This window comes from Parus major, chromosome 5 (assembly GCF_001522545.3).
Source record: "Parus major isolate Abel chromosome 5, Parus_major1.1, whole genome shotgun sequence".
Lineage (NCBI taxonomy): Eukaryota > Metazoa > Chordata > Aves > Passeriformes > Paridae > Parus > Parus major.
In genome coordinates, this window is record NC_031774.1 from 54,832,638 (window position 1) to 54,858,925 (window position 26,288).

Here is a 26,288-nt window from a genome sequence, read left to right on the forward strand (position 1 = left end):
GCTAGCAGGGTTCAGACAACTTTGAATCAGTTTAGAGCTACACCACAGATGCTTTAACATACAGTTCCCTTGCTCCTTAGAGAAGTTAGTTCAAATGTCCACCGAAATGGTAAGCAAAGGTCACAGTAAAACTGTGGTGCTTCTGGATTTCATTTAAGGTAGCCTCCAGCAATCCCTCTCCCTGATTAGATGTGCAGCTACTACAGCAAAGCAAAAGGGGAAACTTGAGTCATGCAGTAGCACTGGGTTGGCCTTTACTATGAATATTGTGGGCATGATTATCAGCAGGAAGTGGTTGTAAAAACAGGCTGTTGTTTTCAAACTCCTTTTCAGAGCTGGAACAGTTCAGGGGAACATACAACAACAGCTGAAAACAGCAGATAATACTTAATATGTATTCAAAAATTATACAATCGTAAGATAAATGTTTTCTTTGAGGCTGGAAGAAAACAATGATCATTTTACATATGGAGACTGCTGCCCACATGGAAAAGCCCCTAAAGGGATGGAAAGCTACTGGGTACTGTAGATATACCCATGCAAATAACAGGGCACAAGGGGACTTAGGTTATAAATGTGCCCAAATTAAAAAAAAAAAAAAAAATGGAAAAGAAAAAGCATTAACTGTTTTAACTGCTTTTCTTTTGCTGTTAATTCTTTAAGCAAGTTTCACCAAGGTGTGCAACTGACTGTCCATCATTAGAAATGCCTAAATGTCTAACTCAAGATGAGGTAAGTCTGAAGTCATTATTTCAAAACAATTAAATTCAAGGGAATACTTTGGCCAACATGATGCAAAAGGTCAGATCGAGTGGCCAAAATGTTCCTTTTCTGCCTTTGTAATCCAAAAATCTGTGGATAATATGAGAGCTCCATGATTCACAGAAATAATGATCTCATTCTCAGCACCAGAGGAAACAAAAGTTCATGAAGAAATGAATAGTACCGGAAACCTAAAACCCAAAATTCCAAAACAAGCAGGCATTTGTACTTCAGAGAGACCTACATTTAACATATTCCAGCAATCCTAAAGTACTTATGCAGCAAAATCCCCCTGATTTTCAACATCATCTAGCAGGAGGCAAACATGCCACTTGCAGGACTAAATTGTGCAAGATGCTCTTAAAATAACAACTATCATTTGCAATAAAGTTGTTACCCCTCCTAAAAAATATTTAAAAAATTAAAATCTTTAGTGTCTGAAAATCTACAATAATCATGAAACCTTCAGATTATTTCATGGTACCATTTCAAAACTCTTCCACTGTGTAGGGTGTCATATCTGGGAGACACAGACCTATATTAAGAAGCAGGGAGAATACAAAGGGTCTAGCATTTATTTTATTTAGTTAGTTAGTTTTCTTAAGTTACCCTTGGAAAATTTTTTACTTATTTTTACAAGCTTACTACAAAAGCAGCCATACCATTGAAGGAGGACTGGTGCCAAGGAACTGTGACTGCAAGCCACTCAGCAGAAATTTGACAGCCATAAAAGTCCTGCTGACCATAATGAAGTGTCACCTTTATTCAGCTTAAACTAAAATGCTTTCTGTTTCTTACAAAAACTAAAACCAGATCCATTAAATATCTAAAATATTTAAACATAATCTCACTTTCTGTACTCAGCAGCAATTCAGCTGGTTGCAAATAAAAGAGCAAAGCTTAATAAGAAACATGTCTGAAAAGCAAAGTAAAAAAAAATCTGAATATTAAAACAAAATTTTCTCAAGTTCTTAACGAAAAGAAATATTTGCAATTTCAGTGTCAGGATTCTGGATAAACCAAATAAAAAATGGGAACTTCCCAGAAGCACTTTCTTTAACAAACACATGGAGATAAGACAAAAGGGAGGGTGAGCACAGAAGTGGGGTGATGCCAGGGTGCAAAACTAGTGATAGCATTTGGCTAGCCCAGAACCCAGGTTCCAGCCTTTCAGATCAACACCAAATTCACAACCTTCTCCTCCCATAATTTCCTACACCATATGATTTCTGATTATGACTTATCACAGTTGTACCTCTGCTGCTTTACAAACTTTCACCATTTTAATTAGCCATTAATTGAGACTGACTGACAACACCAATTGTTTTAAGTAAACATTTCTCTTTCCAATGACACCAAACTGAAACTATTAGAAAGTAATACCCAAACTCAATTCTTTTGTAGAAAACTCATTTCTGACAACTCTAATGAAAGCTTTGCCTAGAGGCTAAATCCCCACAGACCCAGCTTCCAAAATTTCTTCAGTCTCCAATTTTGCCTCTGCAAAGAAGTCCACGTAGCACAGGCTGCACTTGAATACACAAATAAAAACACTTAACAAATGAAACTGCTAAGCACAAATGGCATTTTTATAAAAAGCAATCCTTATTTCTGTGTAGATTAATGCATGATGAAAAAAGAATTGCATTTTGGTCTGCTGGGGTTTTTCGTTCTTTGCACACAGCTGTATGACTGTTTCATAAAAGTGTATTGCTCTAAATTCTGTATTCTAAAATCCCCAATTTGAACACAAGAAGCAGTGCCCCACTCCTTCCCCAGGTCTTTCAGGATGTTTCTGCAGCAGTTCTCTTTCAGCACATAAAGCCTCACTACCTCCATAGCTAAGGCAAAGTCAGCAGCAGTAATTCAGCACCGCGCAAGCACCAGGCAGATCAAGGAGCATAAAAGTGTTTGGGGCTGCATTCAGCCTGCCTGAGTCCCTGGCATTAACTGGAAGGGTTACAAGTGGGGCTTTCTGGTTCACCTAGGACCTGAACAGCCTTTGACACCAGTTCTCCCCACCTGCATCTCCAGCAGCTGCAGACAAACGTGGCCTGCTGCAGACAGGAGCAATCCAAGGCCTGCGAGCTACATCAACCTGCAGACTCCAACACACGTACAGTTCACTCTTTCCTAAATTACTTCTCCAGCTTTTCTCAATAATTGTCTTCAGAATCACTGCCATTTAGAGGAACATTTTCCAAAGCACCCAGGCTGGCTGAAAACGCAGTGAGAGCTCAGCACTTGTGAAAATACTGCCCTTGGAGAGCATGGTCTTCAAAGAACTGGGGCTAAGCTGTGCTCCCAGTGTTACTGACTTCAAGTGAAAAACCTACTTTGTGGGGTTGTGCCAAGCATTTATATAGTCACATGTAAATTTCTAACAGTCACATGTAAATTTACAACACAATGCAACACAACAAAAAAAAAAGTAAAAAATAAATTTCTTGTCTCAGAATGCTTGTGCACAGTCAACTCGCAATTATATAGGGTATAAAAGGGATAAAATATGCAAAGAATATCCAAACTAAGCCCCTGAAAGATAATCTAGTTAGTATATTTGCTTAGGGAAAAGAAAATTTAGGCATAGAATGAAAATGTAAATATTAATTTAAAAGTTCTGAGAGACATGAGGTTAATCTTCAACTTGAATGATGTGGCCATGTATAAATAACAGTTGGCTATATTCAAACAACAAAAAGTCTCCAAACAAGACAGAGAGACCCCGTCCCCTGAACAGTAAATTGAACAAGCACTGGTGAGGGAAAACAAGAGAGGTTGCTAGGAGAAGCAAGGTTTAAGGAAGAACTTAAAAGAAGAGCAGGGCTGGCAGATGAGAATGGGAGAGAGGCAGCAGGAAAGGAGCAAATCTCAAGCTGCAAGGGGAAAAAGAAACCAGAATAAATTGTAAAATCACTGCAAAAAACACAAGCAGGTATGAAAGTGTACGTCCAAATATCTGCACAGAGTGACAATCTGATAATAAAGTGGGCTTTTACAAAGAAGCTGAGAAGGAGGACATTGATAGTAAAGATTTAAGTAAATGTAAAGTTCAGTTCTCTCTCTTTTCTGTGTGTACAAAGTCTATAAAGGTTATGACTCTTGTACCAACAGTGAAAGAAAAGTTCCAAAGAAGTCAGAGGTGCACACTTAGAAGAACTATTCTGAGATGCCTCTCAAGTATTCAGCACAGCAGCAATGCACACATTTGGAAATGTGAAGCAGCTGGCTGAGAGAAGCAGCAGAGGAAAATCACTGCCTGCCCAGAGGTAGCAGAGGAAAACCAGCAGAGTCATTAGCCTGATACTGCTTTTTCAGAAAACTCCAAATGCAGGAGTTTGGAAATATGTAAAAATATGAAAAAGAGAAAAAACAAACAACCTGCCATAACTAGCTTGATTGCATTTCATTATCACTCCCTCCCCATGGCTATCTGTACAGCAACATGGCAAACCAGCCAAAGGAAATGTCTGAAATTAACATTTTTTTCTTTGCTTTTCTTTTTTTGTTGCCTGTTTTCAGCTGGATTAACTCCCCACTTCACATGTAACTGCATAAACACCTGGCCTGATAGAAGGCAGGGGATGGACTGAGGGAGGACTGAGAAAGCAAGGCCAAAGCAAGATAACTTTCTGAAGCTGCACCAGCTCACAGTGGCTTAAAGCATTCTCCAAAACTAGAGCTTGAGAAAATCTCTCCATCACCCATCCCACCTTCTCAAATTTCTCTTTAAAGCTTGCACAGTTTTCCCAAGCTTGTTCCAAAACACAAAGACCTGCCTTATCTGAAAGAGAAGCCTTAAAGAAAGTATGGAGAAAAAACAAGTAAGCAGTTACTGCAGAGTAAGTGCTTTATGGCAACCCAAAATGTTATAAAACTGGTAACACCTCCCTTGTTTTAAGTACAAACACAGTTCCTGTGTCAGAGTTGTCACATTACTGCTCTGGTTTTACCCACAGTAAGCACTCATCTATACTTCTTTAAAAAAAGGTGGCATTATAGTGCTCAATTAGATCAGAGTAAAACCAAATTCTGTGGACACAGAATGTTTTACATTTCCCATGCCAGAAGCCAAGTGTTACATCTTAGCTTTCATACCCATACTGAGGCAAATGCTCTGGTATTAAGTGGTCCTGGGTGAATTATCTCAGCAGACCTTTGCTGAGATGGGAGCATGGCAGCTGCTGTCCCTGCACTGGGACATGCATACAAACTCAGATGCTGCTTTCCTACCAGGATCAGTGGACTTGATTTATCCAGGCATAGGCATGATCTAATATCATACACATAAAACACTGTCACTCATTTAGCAAAAAACATTTCTGACACTAGAGCCTTTGTTTTAAGAGAAAATATGGCTCCAAAAGGAATGAATTGTATCCTTGCCTTTCCAAGGCTGCCTCCTTAATGGCCTTCGGTGGGAACACAATGGGATGTGTTACATTTCCCACTCTCAAAGGCCTTTAAGAGAACCATCCCTGCATACATCACATAACACAGTGACAAACCCTTTTCTATCAGATGCCCACAGGCACACACCTGCAGAAACCTTTCATTACCTGAACTGCACCAAAGGGAGCCCTTGTGTTCTGCAAGTGGGCACTGCAGGAATACCTTTACTTCCTAATGCTGTATTCCTGCTGATCAGAAAACCTCACCTGGGCAGGTGGAAGAGCTCTCTGTGTTCTCACCCTCCCTCATACCCACAGCACTCCACTGGGAAAATGTCAGGTGTAAAGGCTCCATGGATGGCTGGATCTCTCTTGGGGCATGGGTGGAGCAATGCTTCCACAGATGCTACCAAACTGTTAATTACTATTCTTGCAGTAATCAAAGTTCAATTAAAGGTATTATAGTAATTCACAGCAACATCCCAAATCACCTGTGTTTCTTACAGAACCTGAACTCAGTGTGGAGCTGGAAACTGGGCTCTCAGGGCAAGCTCACCAGCACTGCTTGGAAGTCAGGACAACACTGCACTTTTACAGAGACTGAACTCCTCAAAGCAGCCTGGTTTAGGTATTATCAATAAAATTAATACAAATACATGAAGCTAAACTGATGCACTGCATTGGTGGGTTAATAAATCCTCAGCCCATGCTTTCTACTTAAGAAATGCCTACACCAAACCTAAAAAAAGATTCCTGCATGCTCACTGTAGCAGAAAACTACGTAAGTCATAACAGCACTGAGGTATGATGAATTTGGTTTTTATTACAGAGTTGCTTTATGGTTCATAAATAGCAGCATATCCCAAATGAGTTACTAATAAAGCATTTTACTGAATTATATAATAATGCCTCTTGCACTTTAAAGTACGACTGGAGGAGTGTTCAGGGGAGGTTTATTTGGCAATAGGAAAGTAGAAAACTCAAATTACCTCCTTGGACAGCTACCCAGGTATCTTGGGATATGACAACAGACAGAAGCACTGAGTTAGCACGTCTGAATTTACCAACCTGTGGACAAGATGCAATATGCAAACACGTCCTCACTTCTACTTCCCAGCAATTCACAAGTGAGAGATTGCCTTTAGCTGTCGCTGGCAGGGTAAGAAGATACACTGATACTTTCTGTTCAGCCCAACTGAGCAGAGCTCAGTAAAAACTGAATAAAAACAAACAAAAAGAACTGCAACAGCTTTTCTAACTTTCAAAATACCAAATACCAATTTAAAATACCTTTCAGGGCTAGGTACAAGTGATACATCATAACTTGAAATGAATACAATTCTCAATATGACATTCTCTTCAAGGACCTAATATACTGGATTTTAAAGTTAAAACAAATTTATGTCTCAAAATGTTGTCTCTAGAACACGATTAAATTTGGTCCTTGAACAAGCATAATAGAGCAGGTGGAGAGACAAGTTTGCATATCTGAGATTTTAAAGGCATCTAACTTTTCAGGGAGTTCAATTACAAGAATAAATCTTTGAGGTGTTCTATTAAGCAGGGAAAATACAGTCACAGGCATTTGATACACTTTGTATTTTATCTACACAAAAGGATGGGAAACAAATGCTTCCCTTTGGGAATCTATCTTTCCCAAGAAATTGAAAGGCATAACCCAGAGGGAATCTTGGCTGTGCCTCAGGACTCTGGATTTCTGTTTCCATTTTTGCCACTGCCCAACAAAAAACATTCCATCCTTTATCATGTTTTTATAATGAAGATAACATTTTCCCCTTCATTGGTAAAATGCTCTGAAATATTCTGATTATATAATCCACATTTTGGCTCTGGGGTTCCCGAGTTTCCCCAGAAGGCCAAAGAAACAAGCTTTCAAATGTATTGCAGCTATAATACCCTGGCAGGAGACTAACTTTACGGGCAACAATTCTTTTTCAGACCAGCTCCCTGCCTTTGAAAGACCCAAGCTACATCCTTTCTACACAAATCAAGAAAGAAATTTGTCTCCCTGTGCAAAACATGCAAAAGGGTTTAACAGCTAAGAGATATCATGAAGTTCTTGCAATAAAGAGATGCAAGAGAAATCACAGATTCAGTCCCTCCTTTCAAGTATGACAGTCCTAATTTTCATGCTTTTATTATCCAACACACATAGCACCTCCTACAATAACTTTAAAATACTTTATTTAGTTTAATATTTAATTCAATTTTGCACCAATTTGCTCTAAAATCACTTTGTAAGCACAGATATCAATTTTCAGTGTCAAGAAAAAAAAAGTGAGTGCAAACTCCTTTGTTATTGGTCACACATCTTTATGAAGGGATGATTAAGGATGAAGGAAAACCATTTACTGGGGCAAGGTGTGCAGGGAGAACAGAGGGTAGGAAGGAGACAGAACACCCACACTGATATCCTACTGAAAACTCAGGTATTCAGTAAGCAATCTGGTACAATTCACTTGTCAAAGATATTGGAATTCTGATGGCATTACTGTCAATATTTCCTTCACTTAGGTAGGAACTCTCAAAGCATCTCAAGACAATGTTGCACAGCATCAGTTAGTGAACATACTGAAGTTAATTTATTTGCAAATGGCATTTCTCATATTCTTAAAAGTTAACAACTTTCATTAAATAGCTTTAATCAAGCTGGAAAATAAGGTATTTTCCGAAGTGTCATTTTAAACTTTTATCCTTTTATTATCTTCCTTTGAATGCTGTAGCAATGGCAAGCACTTATCTCATGTCTCGCTTACAGCACAGAGACTGCTCTGTCATTATCAGTTTTTAAGAAGCTGTAAACTTATCTCAGCGGCTGGAATTCTTCATGAGAGAAAGCAAAAAAAAAAAGTCAGTAATGATGTACATATCATCTGCCTCTGGGAAAATAAAAACTGCCAGTGATATGCTGGGAAAGATCTCCTTAGACACCTTTCACAGCGTCTTGCAGTAGTTTTATTGTAACCCAGCAGTGTGATTTCAAATAACATTATCCAGCACGCTGACGGCAAACTCCTAAAATACAGCTCTGCTCTGAACAACAACTGAGAATGCTATTGTGAGCCTCATGTTTACAGCTGCTCACTGATTGTGTCATATTTGCAAAGCTTTCAAGAAAAATGATCACTTTTTTCTCACCACTGAGATTTATAAATTCAGCCTAGAGTTTTACTAACAAGCTCAGTGCAATACCAGAGCTAGTGCAGAATTTGCTCCTCTTGGAAATTTTAGCTAAAAATTCCAATGTATTTAGCCAATATACTTGGAAAAGTATAGTCTAGTGTCTTAGAAAAATTAAATATAAAGCAATATGTACAACAGGGTTCCTACATTATGGGAGGCAGTAGTAAGAGGTCTAGATGTACAGAGGACGCAAAATTATTTACATCTTGATGAACAAGCCACTTTGCTTCCCTTCTGTGCCTCAGTTTCTCCAATCAGAAGATGAGAATACTGACCTTCTCCATAAAACACTACAAATTCTACACCTCCACCAACAGGATCCTCAGCTGGGAGGAGGCAAACTGGAATTACAGTCCTACTGCCACAACTGTTTAGGCATTAGGTCAAGAGAATAATATATAATTAATAAATCTGTAAGAAAAGAAACACACAGGAGTAACCTTAGAGAAAGAAGCTGAACTAGATATACTTCCTCTCTAAGCTTGGCCATTCACCTACAAAAGATTCCACTTGTCTGCCTTTCTCCCGGCCTCACAATTCTTGTGTTTCAGATTGCACAGCAACAACAGCTTCAAAAGGAGAATGGGCAGTGTTCAACCCTGACACCCCTCAGCTTTTAACTCCCCTTACAGAAGTAAATCTGGTGCAAGCCAGGAGCAGGTTTAGTCACTCTGAAATTAAATCAATGAGCTTTGATTTTGGCTTCAATGTTGCTCATCAGAAGACAGATAGCTCCAGACCCTGAGCAAAGAGAAATTCTCCATGCAGAGCACCAGCCAAAAAATCTGCTCTGTGCACAGACAAAGCTCAGCTGCACCCCTGTGCAAAGTGTCACCTACCCACCAGTTCCACATGGCCCCCAACCAACACCAGCTCAGGGACACTGGCACTGCAATGGAAGTGGCTCACTGTGACTTCAGCAAAGCTGAACACGTGGTCTGCCAACGTGTTCTTAAAGCCAAGTTGTTGAGACATCATGGCATGGCTTGCTGGCCTAGGCAAGCATTAAATTGGCTGCACTGCCAGGTCTGAAGGGCTGTGATTAATAGTACAAAGTGCAATTAGCAGACAGGTGCTGCAGGCATCCCTTGGGGACAATGCTGTCTCCATTAGCAGGGAGACAGGGAGGCAGAGGCACCCCAGGCAGGTATGCAGATGGCACCAAGCTGGGCCAGCAGTGCTACAGCAGAGGCCGGGGCTCCACTCAGGGGGATCTTGGGAGGCTGGAGAACTGGGCTGACAGGAGCTACATCTGTCTTTCAGCTTCCTAAAAAGCCTGACACGCAAAGACAGAGTAACCCTTTGCTACAGTACGGGCTGGGGCTGTCCAGGGAAAACAGCTGGCACAAAAGAGCAGGATGTCCCCACAGAAAAGCTGAGCAGCAGCCAGCAGCAGGCTCTTGCACTTGAGAAAGGCCAAACAGGTACTGAGCTGTCCTAGCCAAAGTGCAGCCAGCAGTCCAGGGAAGTGGATATTCTGCTCTACTGACCACCAGTGAGGCTGCACCTAGAGAGCCATGGTCAGATCTGGGTTCTCAAGTACAACAGCAGAGTGATGCTGATATGGTTGAGGGGCTGGAACATGTGATTTACAAGGAAAAGCTGAGAGAGCCAGGCTTGTCAACCTGGCTTTAGGAGACACCTAACACTGGCTAATGAGAGGGTACAGAGAAGAAGGAGCAAAATTCTTCTCAGAAGCAAACTGTAACAAGAAAAAATCTGTTTACACATTTGGAAAAAAACATTTGGAGTGACAGTAGCAAAGCCCACAGAGAATATGACGTGTCCATTGCTAAAGACATTCAACATTCCTTCGTAATCAACTGAGGATGTAAGCAGGGAATGGAGAAATTACTTATACAGGCCCCTTCTAATCTTAATTATTCTACATTTCTGCATAGGACACAGGCTTTTCTACATATTTCATCACCTTCAGATACATTACCTATACAAACATTTCCCTGTATCACACTGCTGACTGCTGAAGAAACAGTGGAAAATACATTGTATTGTCTTTCATCCTATCCAAGAGCCTGTCAGTAGGAAGGACTGCTGTAATGAAACACTTCTGTCAAGCTACACTTTGAAGCTTCTTTTATTGATGCTGCCCTCATGTTGTGGATACTACCTCTCAGCCAATGTTCTCGGCTCCTGATGGTGTTCCAAATTCTCCAGTTGGAGCAGAAGGAAAGTGACCAGTTCACAGCTCTGCTGGGAGTGCTGCCAACATTATCAGCAGAAATCAAGGACTGGATGATTCTCTTGTTTCACCATTGAATGACTCTGAGAAACAGCTGAGACACTGAAGCCACCCATTCAAAGTTAGAGGAATGAGTACAGCAGCAGTCAATACTTGAGTTGCTTTCCTCTGCCAGAGGGAGAGTTTAGAGTCAAGGTGAATGATAATAAATATTAAACTGAACATTGACAAAAAAATATTTTTCAGCTGAAAAACTATAACTGAATATGCACTGGAAATAATTATTGGCAATGAACTGGGTCCTCCAGATGTGACAAGAATGCAGTGATCTGGAGTCCCTCAGGGACAGCAGCACAGATGCAGTCCATCTGGTGCATCCTCTAGAAGACTGATCCTTTAAGGATCAGAAGTTTTCAAATGGAAAAGAAAATTCAGCTTAGATTCTGCAGAACTTAAAAGCACTCATGTGGGAAAACCAAACTTTGAACTCCAGATAAGTACGAACTGAATGTTCTCTGATCCCAGGTACCAAGTGAGAGGCAGCAGCTGAAACCTCCCGATGTCTCTTTAAAAGAAGACTTCCTCAGTAATGACTAAAAATTATTTTGCATTTCTTTCCTCCTTTCCCTGGAGATAAAGGATGGTCCACTGGTGATTTCAATGGCAAATTTCAAAAGAAATAGTCTCAATTTAGACAGCCCAGCTCTTTTGCCCAAAAGCAAGAGTCACAGAAAAGCATCTATAATCTCACATAGCTATATAGCTCTTATAGAGCTATAATATATATTACAGCTCTTTAAGCTCCAAGCCTTCAGAGCAGGATAGGCAGAACTGCAATTTCTTTGAAGCCATGGATTCATTAAGGAAAGGAAAAAAGTGTATTTTTAATGCAAGTGAACTAGGACAGGGCAAAATCCTTGCAAAGCAAGGGCACGGTGGTGCTTTTTCAGAAATGAGCAGGTTTGGTAACCTCTCAAATTTTCTGCAGTCTAACTTGAAACACCAGCTCCTTGTTTGCCCTAATGTGCCACACATTACAGCCCTGAAATGACAAAACCAACTTTGTTTTCCCTTGGAAGCTGCAAGGCCACTACAGGCACAATCAAAAGTTTAAAAGAACAATTGCATAAGGAAAAATACTGTAAAATGGATAAAGTGAGAAATTCTCCTGACAATAAGACAGAGGCAATGTTTGGAGTTCTGTTTTTTATATAATAAGGACTTTTCCATTTTGGTTAGTACATGTCACATTGCTGAATATGAATTTACACTGCATAGTTTTCTCTCCGTATTAAAAATATTATAGCCTAGTAGAAGTTACATGCTATTTTTTGTCCACACAAACAGGCTTCTTTTTTTTCAGTCTATGTATCTCCCCTCTTTCAAAATTTGCTTTCCATTATGACATATGACAACATAAAATATATTGTTCACTATTCCTCCTTGCTTATCAACACAAAAGGAATCTGAAGAGCACTCAGATTTCTACTCCTTGATGAAGCATAAGCTGAGACTTTATTTTTGGGAGCCAAACTGCGCCTTCATTGAAGAAACAGCAATATATCTCCATTTAAAAAAATACTGATTAGCAACTCTCATAGCACTTTACTAACACATGCAGTCAAAACATCACTGAGACTACTGCATTTCTCCCAAACTGGAAGGATGTTGAAAACTTAAATGATTCACTTACAGCTGATCTAAAGATGAGAGCTCCACAATTTATGTTTTATTGTCAAATGTTTAAAGCATTAAATCTAAATAAAATACACAATACACAAGCTTCAAAGCACACGTTATCTTTAACATCTTATTTCCAATTAGCAAGTCAAAATAAAGAAGACATGGGGAACATCTGGCTTCAAAAGAAAAGCTCTGGAAGAAATCAAGATTTTGGTTCTTTTGGGCCTCATTTAAGGCTGTTATTTTCCCAGACTCTCGAAACTGCATAAGATGGAAAGATTATTCTCTCTCAAAGAGGGGAAAATAGCAGACATACCATCATGTGATTGAGTATTACATCATTCATACTTACAACAATACTGAGCCAGTCTGGCAGTTGAACTGAAAAGACATTTTCTTTTGCCTTCGAGGAAGGACATGGACTTGCCATAAAGACAGGGGAAAGTTAAAAAAGGCTCAGCTCACCATTGTACTTGGCATGAATTACAAAATGCTAAAAATGTTTCATTGAGAAGCAATTCCAGTATGAGAATTTGCGTATGAAAACTACATCATGCACACAAAATCCTAGTGACAAACATCTGAAGGAAAGAAGATAGCTCTTGAGAAGGACCTTTACCCATTTTTAAAAGGCTTATACTTTACTAGGATGTAAGCAATCATTATCAAGATCACTTTCAAGATATAAGGCAAGGCCAGGTCAGGTGTGAGAATGAATCCTATTTTTACAAAACAAATTTGACAGGTAATATTGTTTCTCTGATATATCTTCACTTTATTCTTAAGACATCAAAAACTGCAAGACTGAAAAATCTGCGTAAGACTAAACAATAGGATGAAAGTGGAGAGTTTGAGAAAACCTCAAGCTAAAATATTTGCAGATAGCAAGCAGAGAAGGGCTTATAGGTCTCAATGCACTGGCTTTTGTTCAGCCTATTTTGCATTACTGATCTTAATTAATCTAATAAAATTAATTTGTGTTCTGAGGCAGCATTCTTAGTGCATTAAAATTCAAATACACAATCTTCTATTTTAATGAAAGAGAGCATTTAATTTTCTAATTGACTTTTAAACTCCTAAAATGCATAAAATAGTAGTGATGGCTACAACCAGAAATATTTTTCAGTGACCAAATCAAAAACATCAATCATAATTGATCATGTTTGCCATCAGGATTTGTTTAAACAAAGCATCAGGTAACGCTTTTTCTTTTTTAATTTTTTTTTTTTCCTTAAGAGGGGCGCGGCCATGAAGGGAAGGAAGGGGAAGCATCTCCTCCTCATGCCACACCATATCCAGCACATCCTCTGACAAAAGCAAGAACAGGCTGCACAATGACCAGCTGTACCCCACTGTTTTTATTTAGCTGGTGTTAGCAACATATTAGCTCCCATCAGGTCAAAACACCACCCAGTTATAATTCTGGTTTTGCTGACATAAGCCCCAAAATTCAGATGCAGAGATAAACCGTATTAAGCAGAAAGCCAATCTAATTATTTCCTCTTTTAAACAAGCTTTAAGAAGATTGTTAAATATTTATTTTCACAAGCATGCAAGGATTGCTGAAGGTCAAAGACATCAGAGGTGTGATCCCTTCCTTATCATCCCTCCTTTGTATTTATTTCCCTGGAAGGAGGCCTCCTGCCATCACACTTCCCTCCCCTCATCCATCACCCAGAACCCACCCTGATGTTGTTCCCGTGGTTATCCCCCATGCCTCTGCCACCACCTTGCAGCTTCACTCCCTCTCAGTGCTGCCAGTGAGGGCTGTCCCATGTATTTCTACCATGGAATTACTGATGCCTTTCTATCTCTCCTGCTCCCAGCTTCTGATTCTTTCCTTGTTTCACCTTTACCATGAGAATGTCTTGTCAGTACAGACACCCCAAACTGGAGAATAATTACTAAGAGGACAGATCATGCAATTCCTTTACATTAATTATTGTTTTTATGCATGCAGTAACAGACCAGGATTGCACACATTAAAAATCTGGCTCAGATGCCTCTGCTGTAAGTATTTCTGGGTTACACAAGGCCTGACATGGTGATGGGGCACAGGGCTGCCAAACACATCTCCTACCCACACATCATGTAATTCAAGCCCACAGTGACAAAGGCTTCAGTGAACTTACTCCAGAAGCCTGTCCCTTCATTTCAAAAGGCAACAGTGATTCTTGATTGTCCCAGCACAGGAAGGTATGATGGACAAGGGCAAAGGACCTCCACAATGAAAACAACGTAGGTGCAGCAGCTCTACTGATGGTAATCCCCAAGGTCTTCAGCAGTCGTAGAACACCCTGAGTTCAAAAGGACCCACAAGAATCATCAAAGTCCAGCTCCTGACCCTGCATAGGACCCCTCAAGAATCACACCGTATGTCCAAGAGCATTGTCCAAATATTTCATGAGCTCTGTCAGGCTTTGTGCTGTGATCACCTCTCTGGGGAGCTGTTCCAGTGCCGAGTCACTCTCTGGGTCAAGAACCTTTACCTGATACCCAACGCAAACCTCCCCTGGCACAGCTTCAGGGGATTCCCTTGGCTCCTGGCACTGGTCACCACAGAAAAGACATCAGTGTCTGCCCCTTCTCTTCCCCCACAAGGAAGTTATAGGCTGCAATGAGGTCTCCCCTCAGTCTCCTCTTTTCCAGGCCGAACAACCCACAAGATCTCAGCTGCTCTTTGTATGGCTTCCCCTCATAGCCCTTCACCATCCTCGTGGCCCTCCTTTGGACACTCAACAACTTAATTTATTTTTTATATTGTGGTGACCAAAACTGCACCCAGGTCTGGAGCTGAGGCCACCCCAGTGCTGTGCTTTGAGAAAAAACTGCCCAGACAGAGACTTGAAACACTCTGCTCTGTACAGCAATAAAGTATTTCTGCAGACAATTTCAAAAGAGTAATATTTTGACCTTTACTATTCAAAATTTCCCTTAAATGAGGAAAACAAAGCTATCAACATCAGCCAAAATACGTAATCTTGATAAGCCATCTTGTGACCCTGTCCCCCTCTCCACCTCTGCAGATGGTTTGTTTAATGCTGCATTATGGAAAAGCTGACAATTTGAGCCACCTGCCGTGTGCCAACATCCTGAAAGGAAAAAAGTTGGTCACCCCTCCACACAAAAGCTGGTGAGAATTTCATCAGTGAATTTAATGGGGAATGATCAGGTCTCCCCTTGGCAGGACCAAAGGTCAAGCTCTATTTTATCCAGAGTTAGTAACAAGTGAACAGAAAAGCAAATTTTCAGAGTGTGCAGTTCTTAAACAAAACATTAGCCTGAGCACACACATATGCGTGCAAAATTGCAGTCCTCCTGCTTCTTTTGGATGATATATTTAGAAATCCTATTAGCTGGAGAGATCAACATTCTTATCTGAATTTCCAGGATGCTGTAACATGCAAAATTAGAGCAGCTCTCTTAAGTGGGTCAATTATCACTACTGCACTTACAGCAGCTTTTCCCCTCCCTCCCTGCAGCATCCGTAATGGGCATTGAGCACAAGGATTTAAACAGTCAGATGTTGAGTTGACACACACCACAATGTAAAGTTCCCTTCCCCTTTTATATTTTCAGAATCTTAAAGGAACAAAGGAAATCACCCAAGTACAGAATCTCCACATTAAAATGGCAGTCTCCCAGCAGAAAGCTTCGATGACTTCCAGAACAGGGCACCCTGCAGGATAATTCCAGTCAGCAATCACACTCCCTGTTTTCCTGCCACATCTGAGTCAGGCACAAGTAAGGATTATGGCTTCCCCCTCCAAGGGACAAGAGGAGAACCTGAGGGCCACTAACCATGTCCCCAGCCCTGTCCCCCAGGGTACAGAGCCACACAACCAGTTTGAAAGGCTTCAGGTTGTTTTCTCCTCAGGAAGGAATTCTCTTTAAAAAACCACTGCCAACCACCAGACACAGGTGGAGCAATTCAAGTACCCAGCACCACTTCAGATGCTACAAAGTCATCCAGAGGACCTAAGGAAACATGGGCTCTCCTACAACCCAGCTGGAGTCCAGGTGAGATACCTGAGAGGCTCCTTCTGCCTCTCTGTCCCACTGCTGCCTGCCCATGAGCAGCCCTGGAAGTAAGGGGATGCAGCAGGGAAGAGGACAGAGCCACACAGTGAAATACACAATCTCAGTGAGCACATGGAAAGGAAAATTTTAGTTTCTCACCAACTGGAAACACAAAAGATGTCATTCTCTCAGCACCACACTTGCTTTATACGTACCTCTTTATAGGGAAAAAATGTGTGAGGCAGCACTGCAAGTGAAAGATGATATGAGTCTTCTTCATTCTGTGGAAAAGCAGACTGGATTTGCAGGCTCCAGGTCATGAGCCCTGCTGTTGAATTTCAACAGGTCCAGCCCTGGCTGGAGGAGAGGGTGATGGGGAGAAATTAAGGTGCAGAAATTAAACTTCTGTTGCTGTCCCTGGCTGCCCTCTTCCCTACATCTCCAGCATTTTCTTGTGTGGTACTAAATAGGAATGATCATAAAAGCCAAGCATTACCAAACACCTAACTCTTTGGAAATCTATGCAAATGACATGGGGCAACAACAGTCACACCCTATTTAAGGCAGCAATTTTTTCTTAATAGATGAAACTCTTCCAGCTAAAGTCCATCCACTTAAAAACACAATAATTTTAGAACTTCATTTTGAAATTAAGTGAACAAGGCTTTTGCAAGCCTTCAAGTCCAAGCAAATGCTTCATTAGGAAACATTTCTTTACCAACAATGTGGTCAAACACTGGAACAATCTTCCTAGAGAGGTGGTCAAAGCCCTTGGCCTGTCTGTGCTTAAGAAGCATTTGGAAAATACCCTTAACATCATGGTATAAATTTTGGTCAGCCCTGAATTGGTCAAGCAGTTGGGCTGGATAATCACAGTAGATCAGTTCCAACTGAAAATATTCTATTCAACTTACTATGAAGTAAGATCTTGGCATCTTTTACCACACAGTGAAATGAAGTAATTTGCCTCAGTAAATATTATATGTATTTTAACTGTGCAATTTAAAATCCAGTTTTATTCTCTTATGTCCTTGTCACACTCCACACTTGAACAACACACATTTTCAATGCAACAGCAGTTAATTAAAAAAAAGTAAAAGGTCAGTTACTAAAAAGAAAGTCCTTAACCAGAGAGAAATAGAAACTGGTTTTATTAACCTCCCTAACCACAGCTTTAAAATTTTCTTGATTAAAGCCTAATTTCAAAAGTTAACTTTTTAATCAGGAACACTAGGGCCTGCTGGCTCCAGGAAGTTTTAGTAGAGGTCAAAAGATTGCTGGAGATCTAATTTTTCATTTCTAATAAAAAAGGAAGTCTTGCCCTTTTCATTGCAAAGACAGACCTTGAAGTGTTCGTAGAGAAACAAAGAATGTATCCACCAATGACTCTCATGGCGAGGCTGTACAAAGCTTCCCAGGACAGCATGGAGCTGACAGAGCTGCTAATGCTCAGGAGGAAATTAGCTGAACTCCTCGTGCAAACACCAACATGGCAGAAAAGCCCAGGAGCTGCTGCCTGACTAAGGATTAAAGAAACCAATTCCTTATTCCATCACAGATTTTCTGGGTAACTCTGAATGTGTCACTTAGCCTTAGTTCTGCACCTGGAAATGAAGATAAATACTCGCAACTTCCCTCTCTGTGACATGAAAATAAACACATTAAACCAAGAGACTTTCAAATAGCTTGGCAATAAAGTACAAGTACTGCAGACATAGGAAATAACAAAGTGCTGCCCCATTCAGCTGCCCAGCTTTTTCCCAAACCCTTCTTGCCTGCTGGGATCCGGCAGTGACTTCGTGATCCTCCCTCAAACAAAAGGGAGGTTCACAGGGCAGAGGAAGCCAGGGAGGAAAAGCTCCTTATGCTTTCCCACCCAGCTCAAGTTTACATCTGAAAGACTTCAAGGCACCACACATTCTCCTGACAGCCTTCTGCTCCCAACGTCCAAATTGAAGAGGTTGTTTTTCTTATACATTTATCAGAAATGTTCTTTTGCAAACAGCTCAGGAGAGAGACCTCACTTGGTTGCCTTGGTCTGACCCCAGGAGGATCCCACCTCTGTCCTCTGACAAAAAAAGCCACCAAAGACCCCCTGAATAACTCAGCCCCAGTCTCAGAGGCTTCCCAGCTCAGAGCCCCCCATCATCAAAACTGATCAGCTTTACTGAAGGGAGAAAAACCTGCCCTGAATTTACCTTCAGAGGCAAACAGAGGGATATTTACACAAGATAGCTGGTGAGGGAACTTTGCAGGGACTCTTCTCATGTGGAAAACGTTTTATTTACTATGCTCTGACAAGACAGGATTTGGTTTACAAATAATGGTGTATTTTTCAGAGAGCTTCAAAGGAAAAGAATAAATAAATAGTATACAAAAGGTGCATGTGTGAGGGATAAAAGACATTTACCATGTAAAATGCTGCTATAAAAGACCCCAGGTGATAGCACTGGAAAATATTACACAAAAGAATGGACAGTTGTACAGTTCTAACCGTTGTGTACAGTAACAGGATTACAAAGAGAATGAAATGTTCCTCGATTGAAACAAGCTGATATCCCACCTGGAAAATCCTGGCCAGGCTGTCATTGTTCCCGAGTGACCCTGGGGCAGGCACAGGTTACAGCTGAGCCCATCCGTCACTCAAACACCCTCCCTGACTCTTCCCAAGTTCCCTCTCTTGGGAACAGCTAAAACAACCTTTGTTTCCATTCTAACATGTGTAGGGGTGGAAAAGCTGTTCAAAACATTAAAGAGAAACAACTGAGGGCTGTTACTATTCCAAGAAACAAATTAAAAGGCAGAGTCTGAACTGCCCGGAGCGCTGGCAGTGCCAGACAAAGTCAGACGTCACTGGAAACGCTCAGCATCGCTCAGTCCCTGGGAGGGGGACAACAGGTTCCATCACCTGAGGGTTTAAAAACCACTGTCTCATTCAGCTGTAATTTTTGCATTATATCTTTACTTCTGACACTGATAATAAAGACACATTGACATGTTCTGTAAAGAGAAAAATAAATTGAAGTTTTTATAGGCAACTCATCAGAAGGATGAAACACCTCCCAGATCCAGCTAACAGTTAGCAAGCTGTTTTCCCTGGAAAACATTAACACTGACAAGCAATAAAGGAAGGCAAATGAAAAGCTATGCCAAAGTGGCTGCATTGTGGGGGTTTGTCACATAACCTCATAAAAACCATAAAATGATGTAAAATCAATTCACATCTCAAATAATATATACAAAACTTTCTAAAGGATAACAAATAAAAGCTGCTCTTCAGATAAACAAATCTGTATTTTCTCCTTAAGTTCTGGAACTTATTTTTTCAGATCAAAAAAATTCAGTTAGCAGAATATTTTGCATTTTTGCATTAATTAAATAGCGCGTAAGAACCAAGGAGAACATAATGTTTTCCTATTTCAGGCTGAGGTTTATTCAGGCATTATTCAGACTGCACTAGTAGACTTGGCTACAGTATGCTTCACATTTTCACAGAGGCTGGCTGGCGACATGTACATTATGAAAAAAAGAAGAATAAGCAGATAACCATGTCAGATAAATACATTCCACTCCCTCAAACTGAACTTGCAGACACAATTAAGTTCTCTTTTCCCTCTCCAAATGCTTCCCACTCCTGTGGTTCTGCCACAAGAACACAACATTTCTTGTCACTTCAGTCCCTTACTACATTTCCCTGTACCTCCCCAGGCATTTTTGCTCCTTCTACCACACAGCTTTTTAAGAAACGTGATGTCTTCTACTGCTAACACTATTCTGGTCCCAGGTAATGTCTCTTACCTCCATAACTCCCAAGTCACTCAGAAAACTCATCTGGGCCACCCAAAATTAACAAGCTGTCTCTCAGTTCTGAGGATGCTGTTGCCCTTTGCTACTTCTTCCACATCACCTCTTTCCTTTAAAATACTTTCAATAAACTCCAGCCTTTCATTTCCTTTTCTGAATTTCTTCCACATTTCTTTGTTAGAATTATAAAGTTAACACAATGACAATGAACACTTTAAAACTCAGGATCTCAACTGAGCAGTGCATTTAAAAGTTGAAGTGTTAAAAATACTGCATGTCCTTTGTACAGAATTATTCATTGTACTGCTTCCCTTCCCAAGCCCTCCTCGGCACCTTCTCCAGAAGACCAAAACCAATGGCAAGTTTATTACCCTGAATATGGATTTTAACTCTTGTTAAAGCACTCTGTCACATGGCCATCCTCTCTACACCTGGTCTCGGCCCCTTTGCTCCAAAGGCCCTGGGAACACCCCTGCCTCCCATGGCCCAGGTCTGTATTGCCAGATTTAAGCTGGGAAGAAATATAACATGCTGATAATGATCATCATAATTAATGTACGGAGTCTTGAACGAATTCTAATTTCAAAGGTCAGCAATTTGCACCCATAGCCCTTGGGTTTTCAAGTTTCTCATGAAAGGAAAAGATACCATATAAGGATTTTGTATTTCAGTGTTGAGAGTCCATAATTTATTTGGGGTTTGCTTTTCAAACTACACTGGATTTTAAATAGCAATAGAAAAGAAAACAAAACAAAACAAACAAAACCACAGTAGAACACAGGCTGAAACTGAATGAATTCCCTCTCCCAAAGTGACAAAGGTTAAATTCTTAATATCAACTACAAAATTAAGTTTATCTAATGGATTTTTAAAAAAATAAACACTAAAAATATTGAGCTGTATGGACATCCACAACAAGCTTTTCATTCCCAGGTAGCACAGTAACTGTGCAAATGAGGGAGTATTATTGATACAGAAAGACAAAACACATCTTTGCAGTTTTATTCATTTAATCCTAGTATTTTATGTGAAGTATCACACAGGACATTATCTCCATTTAACAAAAAAAGCTGGTAAATTCATTTAGGGATTTATTAAGTGTCAACCAGACCAGTACACCTTGCACATAAATGAGATACATACTGTAATACTGAAAAAAAGGTTAAAAAACAAGTAAATTATTTTTGCCTTATTTGTTTGCTACATGTTAGCTACACTTGCTGCACAGATGGCTGTACATTGCAGGGCACCTATCTGCCTCTTACAGCCCACATTTCTTCAAATGCTTTTTATCACTATCAGTGGGGAAAAATGGATTTGCATATTACAGCTGGGTTATCATTCAGAAGTATCAAATAACAACCGTAAATAAATTACTTTAAACATGACACGAGCATAAATATAACACAGAATCATAAGAGGGATTTTAGAGATAATTTACTTTCAACACCCCTGCCATGGGCAGTGACACCCTCCACCAGACTAGGTTGTTTAGAGCCCAATCCAACGTGTCCTTGAACACCCCCAGGAATGGGGCAGCCACAGCTGCTCTGGGTAACCTGTGCCAAACCCTCAGTTCCCTCACTGTAAAGAATTTTTTAATAGCTAATCTAATCCTACCCTCTTTCAGATAGTTACCTGGAAGATATGTTATCAAAATATCAATAACACCTTAAAATCAACACTGCCTTTATGGCAATGATAGACTGCTACTGTTCAAAGTTCATATGGAGACTTCACTGTAGAAATGACCAGGCAAGCCTACCTTCAAATACCATTATTCCTGCAAAACCACATTTTTTTAAATATGCAAATACAATGACCACAACACTACTACAAGATCAGAAAGTACTACATTTAGAATAATGAATATAGTTTCTGAAACTACAAAACAAATCATCTCAGTCTTAAAAGAAAAACGAAACTGTTCAACTGCAAAAATATAGAATGAGCAGCTATCTAGGAAAAGCATCAAATCAGAATACTGAAGATAGGGATATACTATTTTAAAGCAGAAAGGAACTAAACACAGAATTGTAGAATGATAAAATGATAGAATGGTTTGGGGGTTGGAAGGGGTCTTAAAATACATCCAGTTCTAATCCACCTTTCACTAGACCAGGTTGCTCAGAGCCAGAGAAACAGAAGTAATTGTTTGATACTAAACTCTAAATTCGAGCAACTAAAACACAACATGAAATAAATAAAAACATGTAAAACAAATTAATTTGGATGGTTTAAAGCTTATGTGGATTGGAGACAAAAATAGGGATGGTAAAGCAGGGAGTACTCACTTGGAAATCTGCCCTGTGTGCAGCTCCAGCCACTGATTTCCTGTATGATTTTTGAGCAAATTTCAGAATTTATCAAACTTTTTTTTTTTTCTTCAAAAACTAAAAAAAAGAGTAATACTGTCCTTCCAGCAAGTATCAGAAGAAGGATATCCAAATATGTTGATGGAAAACCCACTGGAACTCTAATCTGTTCTTTGATGCTGACACTGCAGGAGCTTTGGGGTTAACTGTCATTTACTTTAAAAGAGAAAAACAAAATAAACAAAAAAATACTCCACAAATAATAAACCCTAGCAAAGCACAGGAGAAGTACAATTTTATACTTGAAGCAAATGTTGGGAAAGAAGAAATTCAGAGTTAGTGATAGAGGCAGAGTGACATTTATAGCATTAAACACTAAGTATTGTACATTTCGAAAGGGAAAAAATTTACTTCAACCACAGGAAAACACTCCCAATTCACTTCAGTGTATAAAACCAGCAATGACCAAGTTAGCTCTTGAACACCTACCTTTTCACATTTTGAAACAAGGTCTAATTGGGATAGTTGACTTGCTAAAAGTGAGTCTTCTATTTATTTACATTTTATAACTGTGAAAGGATACGAGGAGTTCCCTCTGTCCTACACACCAGGTAGAGACAGGCAGCAATGACGTGGGTTGTCTTTCTGCCCCGAGTTAGATGTTTGCTCACTGCCATCTTGAAAAAATTAAAGGCAGTATCCAGACAGTGTTGATTGAGTTGAAGCTGGTTTCCCAAGTGGTGAATCTGGCGCTTCCCTAGAAAAATTAAGAAGGAAAAGAAAAGCTTAATAACTATGCAGTTAATGTGCTTTTAGGTTGGAGTCTTTTAGTGTTGGGGGAGTTTTTTAAGACAAAATTGAGGAGGCAGATTTTGGATGTCATCTGGTTTTGAAATACAATGATCTCTCAAGTTTCATGAACTATTTAGCCTCAGCTTCTTAGGACAAAAAAAAAGCGCCTTATTTTGGACTGCTAAAATTGAAACACATGCAATCAATGAGCTCTGGAAAACTAAGCCACAAACACAAAAAAAAATGACAGTCCCACAGAGGACCCAAGCCATAGCCAAGACTTCTCAGACAAAAGATTATGCCACTCTCCCTTAACATCATTTGCTAATTAGCACTTGATTAGGTGTAGCCAAAAACCAGAGGTCATGATGTGTTTGACACTGATGTGCAAACAGAGAAGACATTTTGCAGCAGCTCTCCAAGAAGTGATGGAGTTTGCTGTTCCTCTGACCACAAATGAAGTCCACAAGGAAAAAGCTCTGCTCCTGGCTTGCCCATGATCCCAATGATGGGAGACATTTCCTTCCTCCTAACACGTTTGCATCCTGGCCTTCATTTGAGGCTTGTCTGCCTGATTACTTAGGTTAGCTTGTGGCTTCAGGAAACAAATGTGCCTTCACCCTTAAATAAAACAATAAAAAGAAAAAAGTGTGTTTCAGATGATTCATGGCAGGAAGTGATGCAGCTGCTGGGACAGATGCGGGAAGCAAGGTCCAATCTGTCCCCACAGCTCCTGCTTCAGAAGAATGTGCCGAAAAGACAGCTTAAGAAAAAGATGGGGAAGTCACGAGGAAAGCAGAGTACTCAAGTTCCTCAGCATGAGGGGTCAGACAGCACATCAAGAAAAATCCTTTAATTCAATGTGCCGGGCAGATGTTTCCAGCACACGTATTTACAGGAAACTCTCATCTGTTCCCTTCAGAGATGTCAGGAGCAGCTTGTGGAAGGGGCACAAAGGTGCCTGCCCTGCCCACCACTGCTCACAGGAAGCAATGGCAACCACACGATGCTTCCCAGAACACCATTAGCTCTTGCAGAGACCAGACATCCGAATTTTACACAAATCCCTACACCATCATCACTAATAACCTGGTAAAAATGCTTCACCTGCAAACAACCTTTTGCCAAAGATGCTGGTTTTAACAATAAGTGACTCCAGCCAGGCAGCTGGGGTCAGCAGGACTCTGGCCAAACAGGAGCTGCCACAAAGCAGCAGCTTCTCCTTCCTGCACATGTGGGAATTATTGCACTCACCACCAAGAAAGGTGGCCTTTAAGGCACATTGGTCAACCAGGTGTAACATGTTTGGACAAAGAAGTAAGAGCAGAGCATCCATCACCCTCCATGGGAGGTGTGGGCACGATAAGCTACTCAAGGGTAATCCTAAACCCTATTAGGTGAACAGTTTTTCCACTGCCATCAGCAGGCCCTGGACTGGCACTCACCAGCCTCAAACACAAATACCACAACTTCCTAAAATTAAGGTACTAACTAGCACCTGGTCTTTCCAGAATTTCACAATCTATAGTCTGTATGCTACTTCTTGTGGCCCTAAGAAAGAATCAGTTTATACTCATTAGGGGAGAAAAAAACGCACTTGAGTGCACTAAAAACTCATTTTGCAGTGGCAGCAAAGCAGCTTCCCTTCAAAAACAAAGAACATACCAAAAGAGGAATAAAGAATAACATAGAGGAAGATACTTGAAATTAATTTCTTTCATAAGCTATTTTCACCACTGAGCTGCTCCCATCCCCAAGCTACCATTAATATTCTGCGTATTTAACCTTTTCTTAATTTCAAATGTTGAAATATAATTAATTCATCATAATCCATCCTAAGAAAACAGTATGTTTGTTTGAGCAATATATGCATTTTCAGCTGAGCTCTTCATCCACCATCAATATTTTAAAGAAGAATTACTTTAGGGAGAATTGTCTACTGAAAAAATACCAAAGAGATCTAAGAGAAAGGTACTTGTCTATTTAGGAAATGCTATTTCTCTGAATGTTTTACTCAGCCTTCTGCAGACCAGAGAAGGCTTTAATTCTGTGTGTTAGGACTCCCTCAAGCTGCTCTGTGGTATTATATCAGTCATACAGTTTGTGGAAAAACAAGACAACTGTTACACTGTTGCTTATCCCCAAAATGAACAACTTAATTCAGGACAAGAATCATCCTAGAAATTGTGTATCTTGATGACTAATTTAGTTTTGTCCTTATTTGTGAGAAGAGAGAAAGAAATGTACTGCTTACAGCATCATCTAAGATAAACATTTATATTCTGTAACCAGTCTCCTATTTACTAAAGAAAGATCAAAAGCATTGTTGTTTCCCCATCACCACCTCCGCCCCTTGAATTTAACATGACAACAAAATTCTATTTTTCTGGTATCTTATGTAACACTAAGAAAAAAATAGCTGGAAAAGTTTGCATTAGTAATCAGGCTTCTAGATTTCTCCACAGGAGACTTCAAGATATCCTTTACTCCTTCTGGTTCCTTCCCAGATTCAAGAATGCACTTCAGAGAGTCCAAGAAAAGGCAGGTATCAGCTAGATGCTGTCACCTAAGTACTGCAGTACACAACCAAGCCACTGTAGATGCCCTCACCCTAGTCAGATGACAACCAAATGTATATCATTTTGTGACTTCCAACCTTTTCTTCATAGCTGGCCAATCTGGCATTTCCAGAGTGAAAAATTTGTCTCCGTAACGTTTTATTTAACTATAAATACAGTGATTTAATGTGTTGGTATCTGAAGAGCAGATGTTCATACATAGAGAAATTTGACTTAAGATAACAACTGTTCAAAATAAACCCTCTATCCAATGCTCCAGTTACTGCTGACAAACAAGAAAAGAGTCCAAATATTCATTCATTCATACTGCCAGTCCTCAATATGAGAAGTCCTCAAAATTGAGCAGTGGCAGCCACAAACCTTGCTAAGCCCTGGAATACTGCTCCCCCAGCAGCAGGGTCAGTGCAGGGAGGAGCTGCCGAGCAGCTGCAAGCTCCAGGGCTGGGAAGATGAGCAATTCCCTCCAGCAGACCTACAGCACTGCATTATGGCCATCAGCCCTTGAACATCCTCCCACTCCCACTGCTCCTCGCTAGCT

The 26,288-nt window shown here is 40.3% G+C and overlaps 1 protein-coding gene across 1 annotated transcript in view; it reads right to left on the reverse strand.

Annotated features, from left to right (window-relative positions):
* BRF1 (BRF1 RNA polymerase III transcription initiation factor subunit) overlaps positions 1 to 26,288 on the reverse strand; it is a 172,263-nt gene that overhangs the window by 105,976 nt on the left and 39,999 nt on the right. Inside the window, exon 3 of the mRNA XM_015630574.3 lies at positions 22,963 to 23,136. Within this exon, the coding sequence (XP_015486060.1) occupies positions 22,963 to 23,136 (174 nt within the window). The remainder of the gene's footprint in view (positions 1 to 22,962; positions 23,137 to 26,288) is intronic.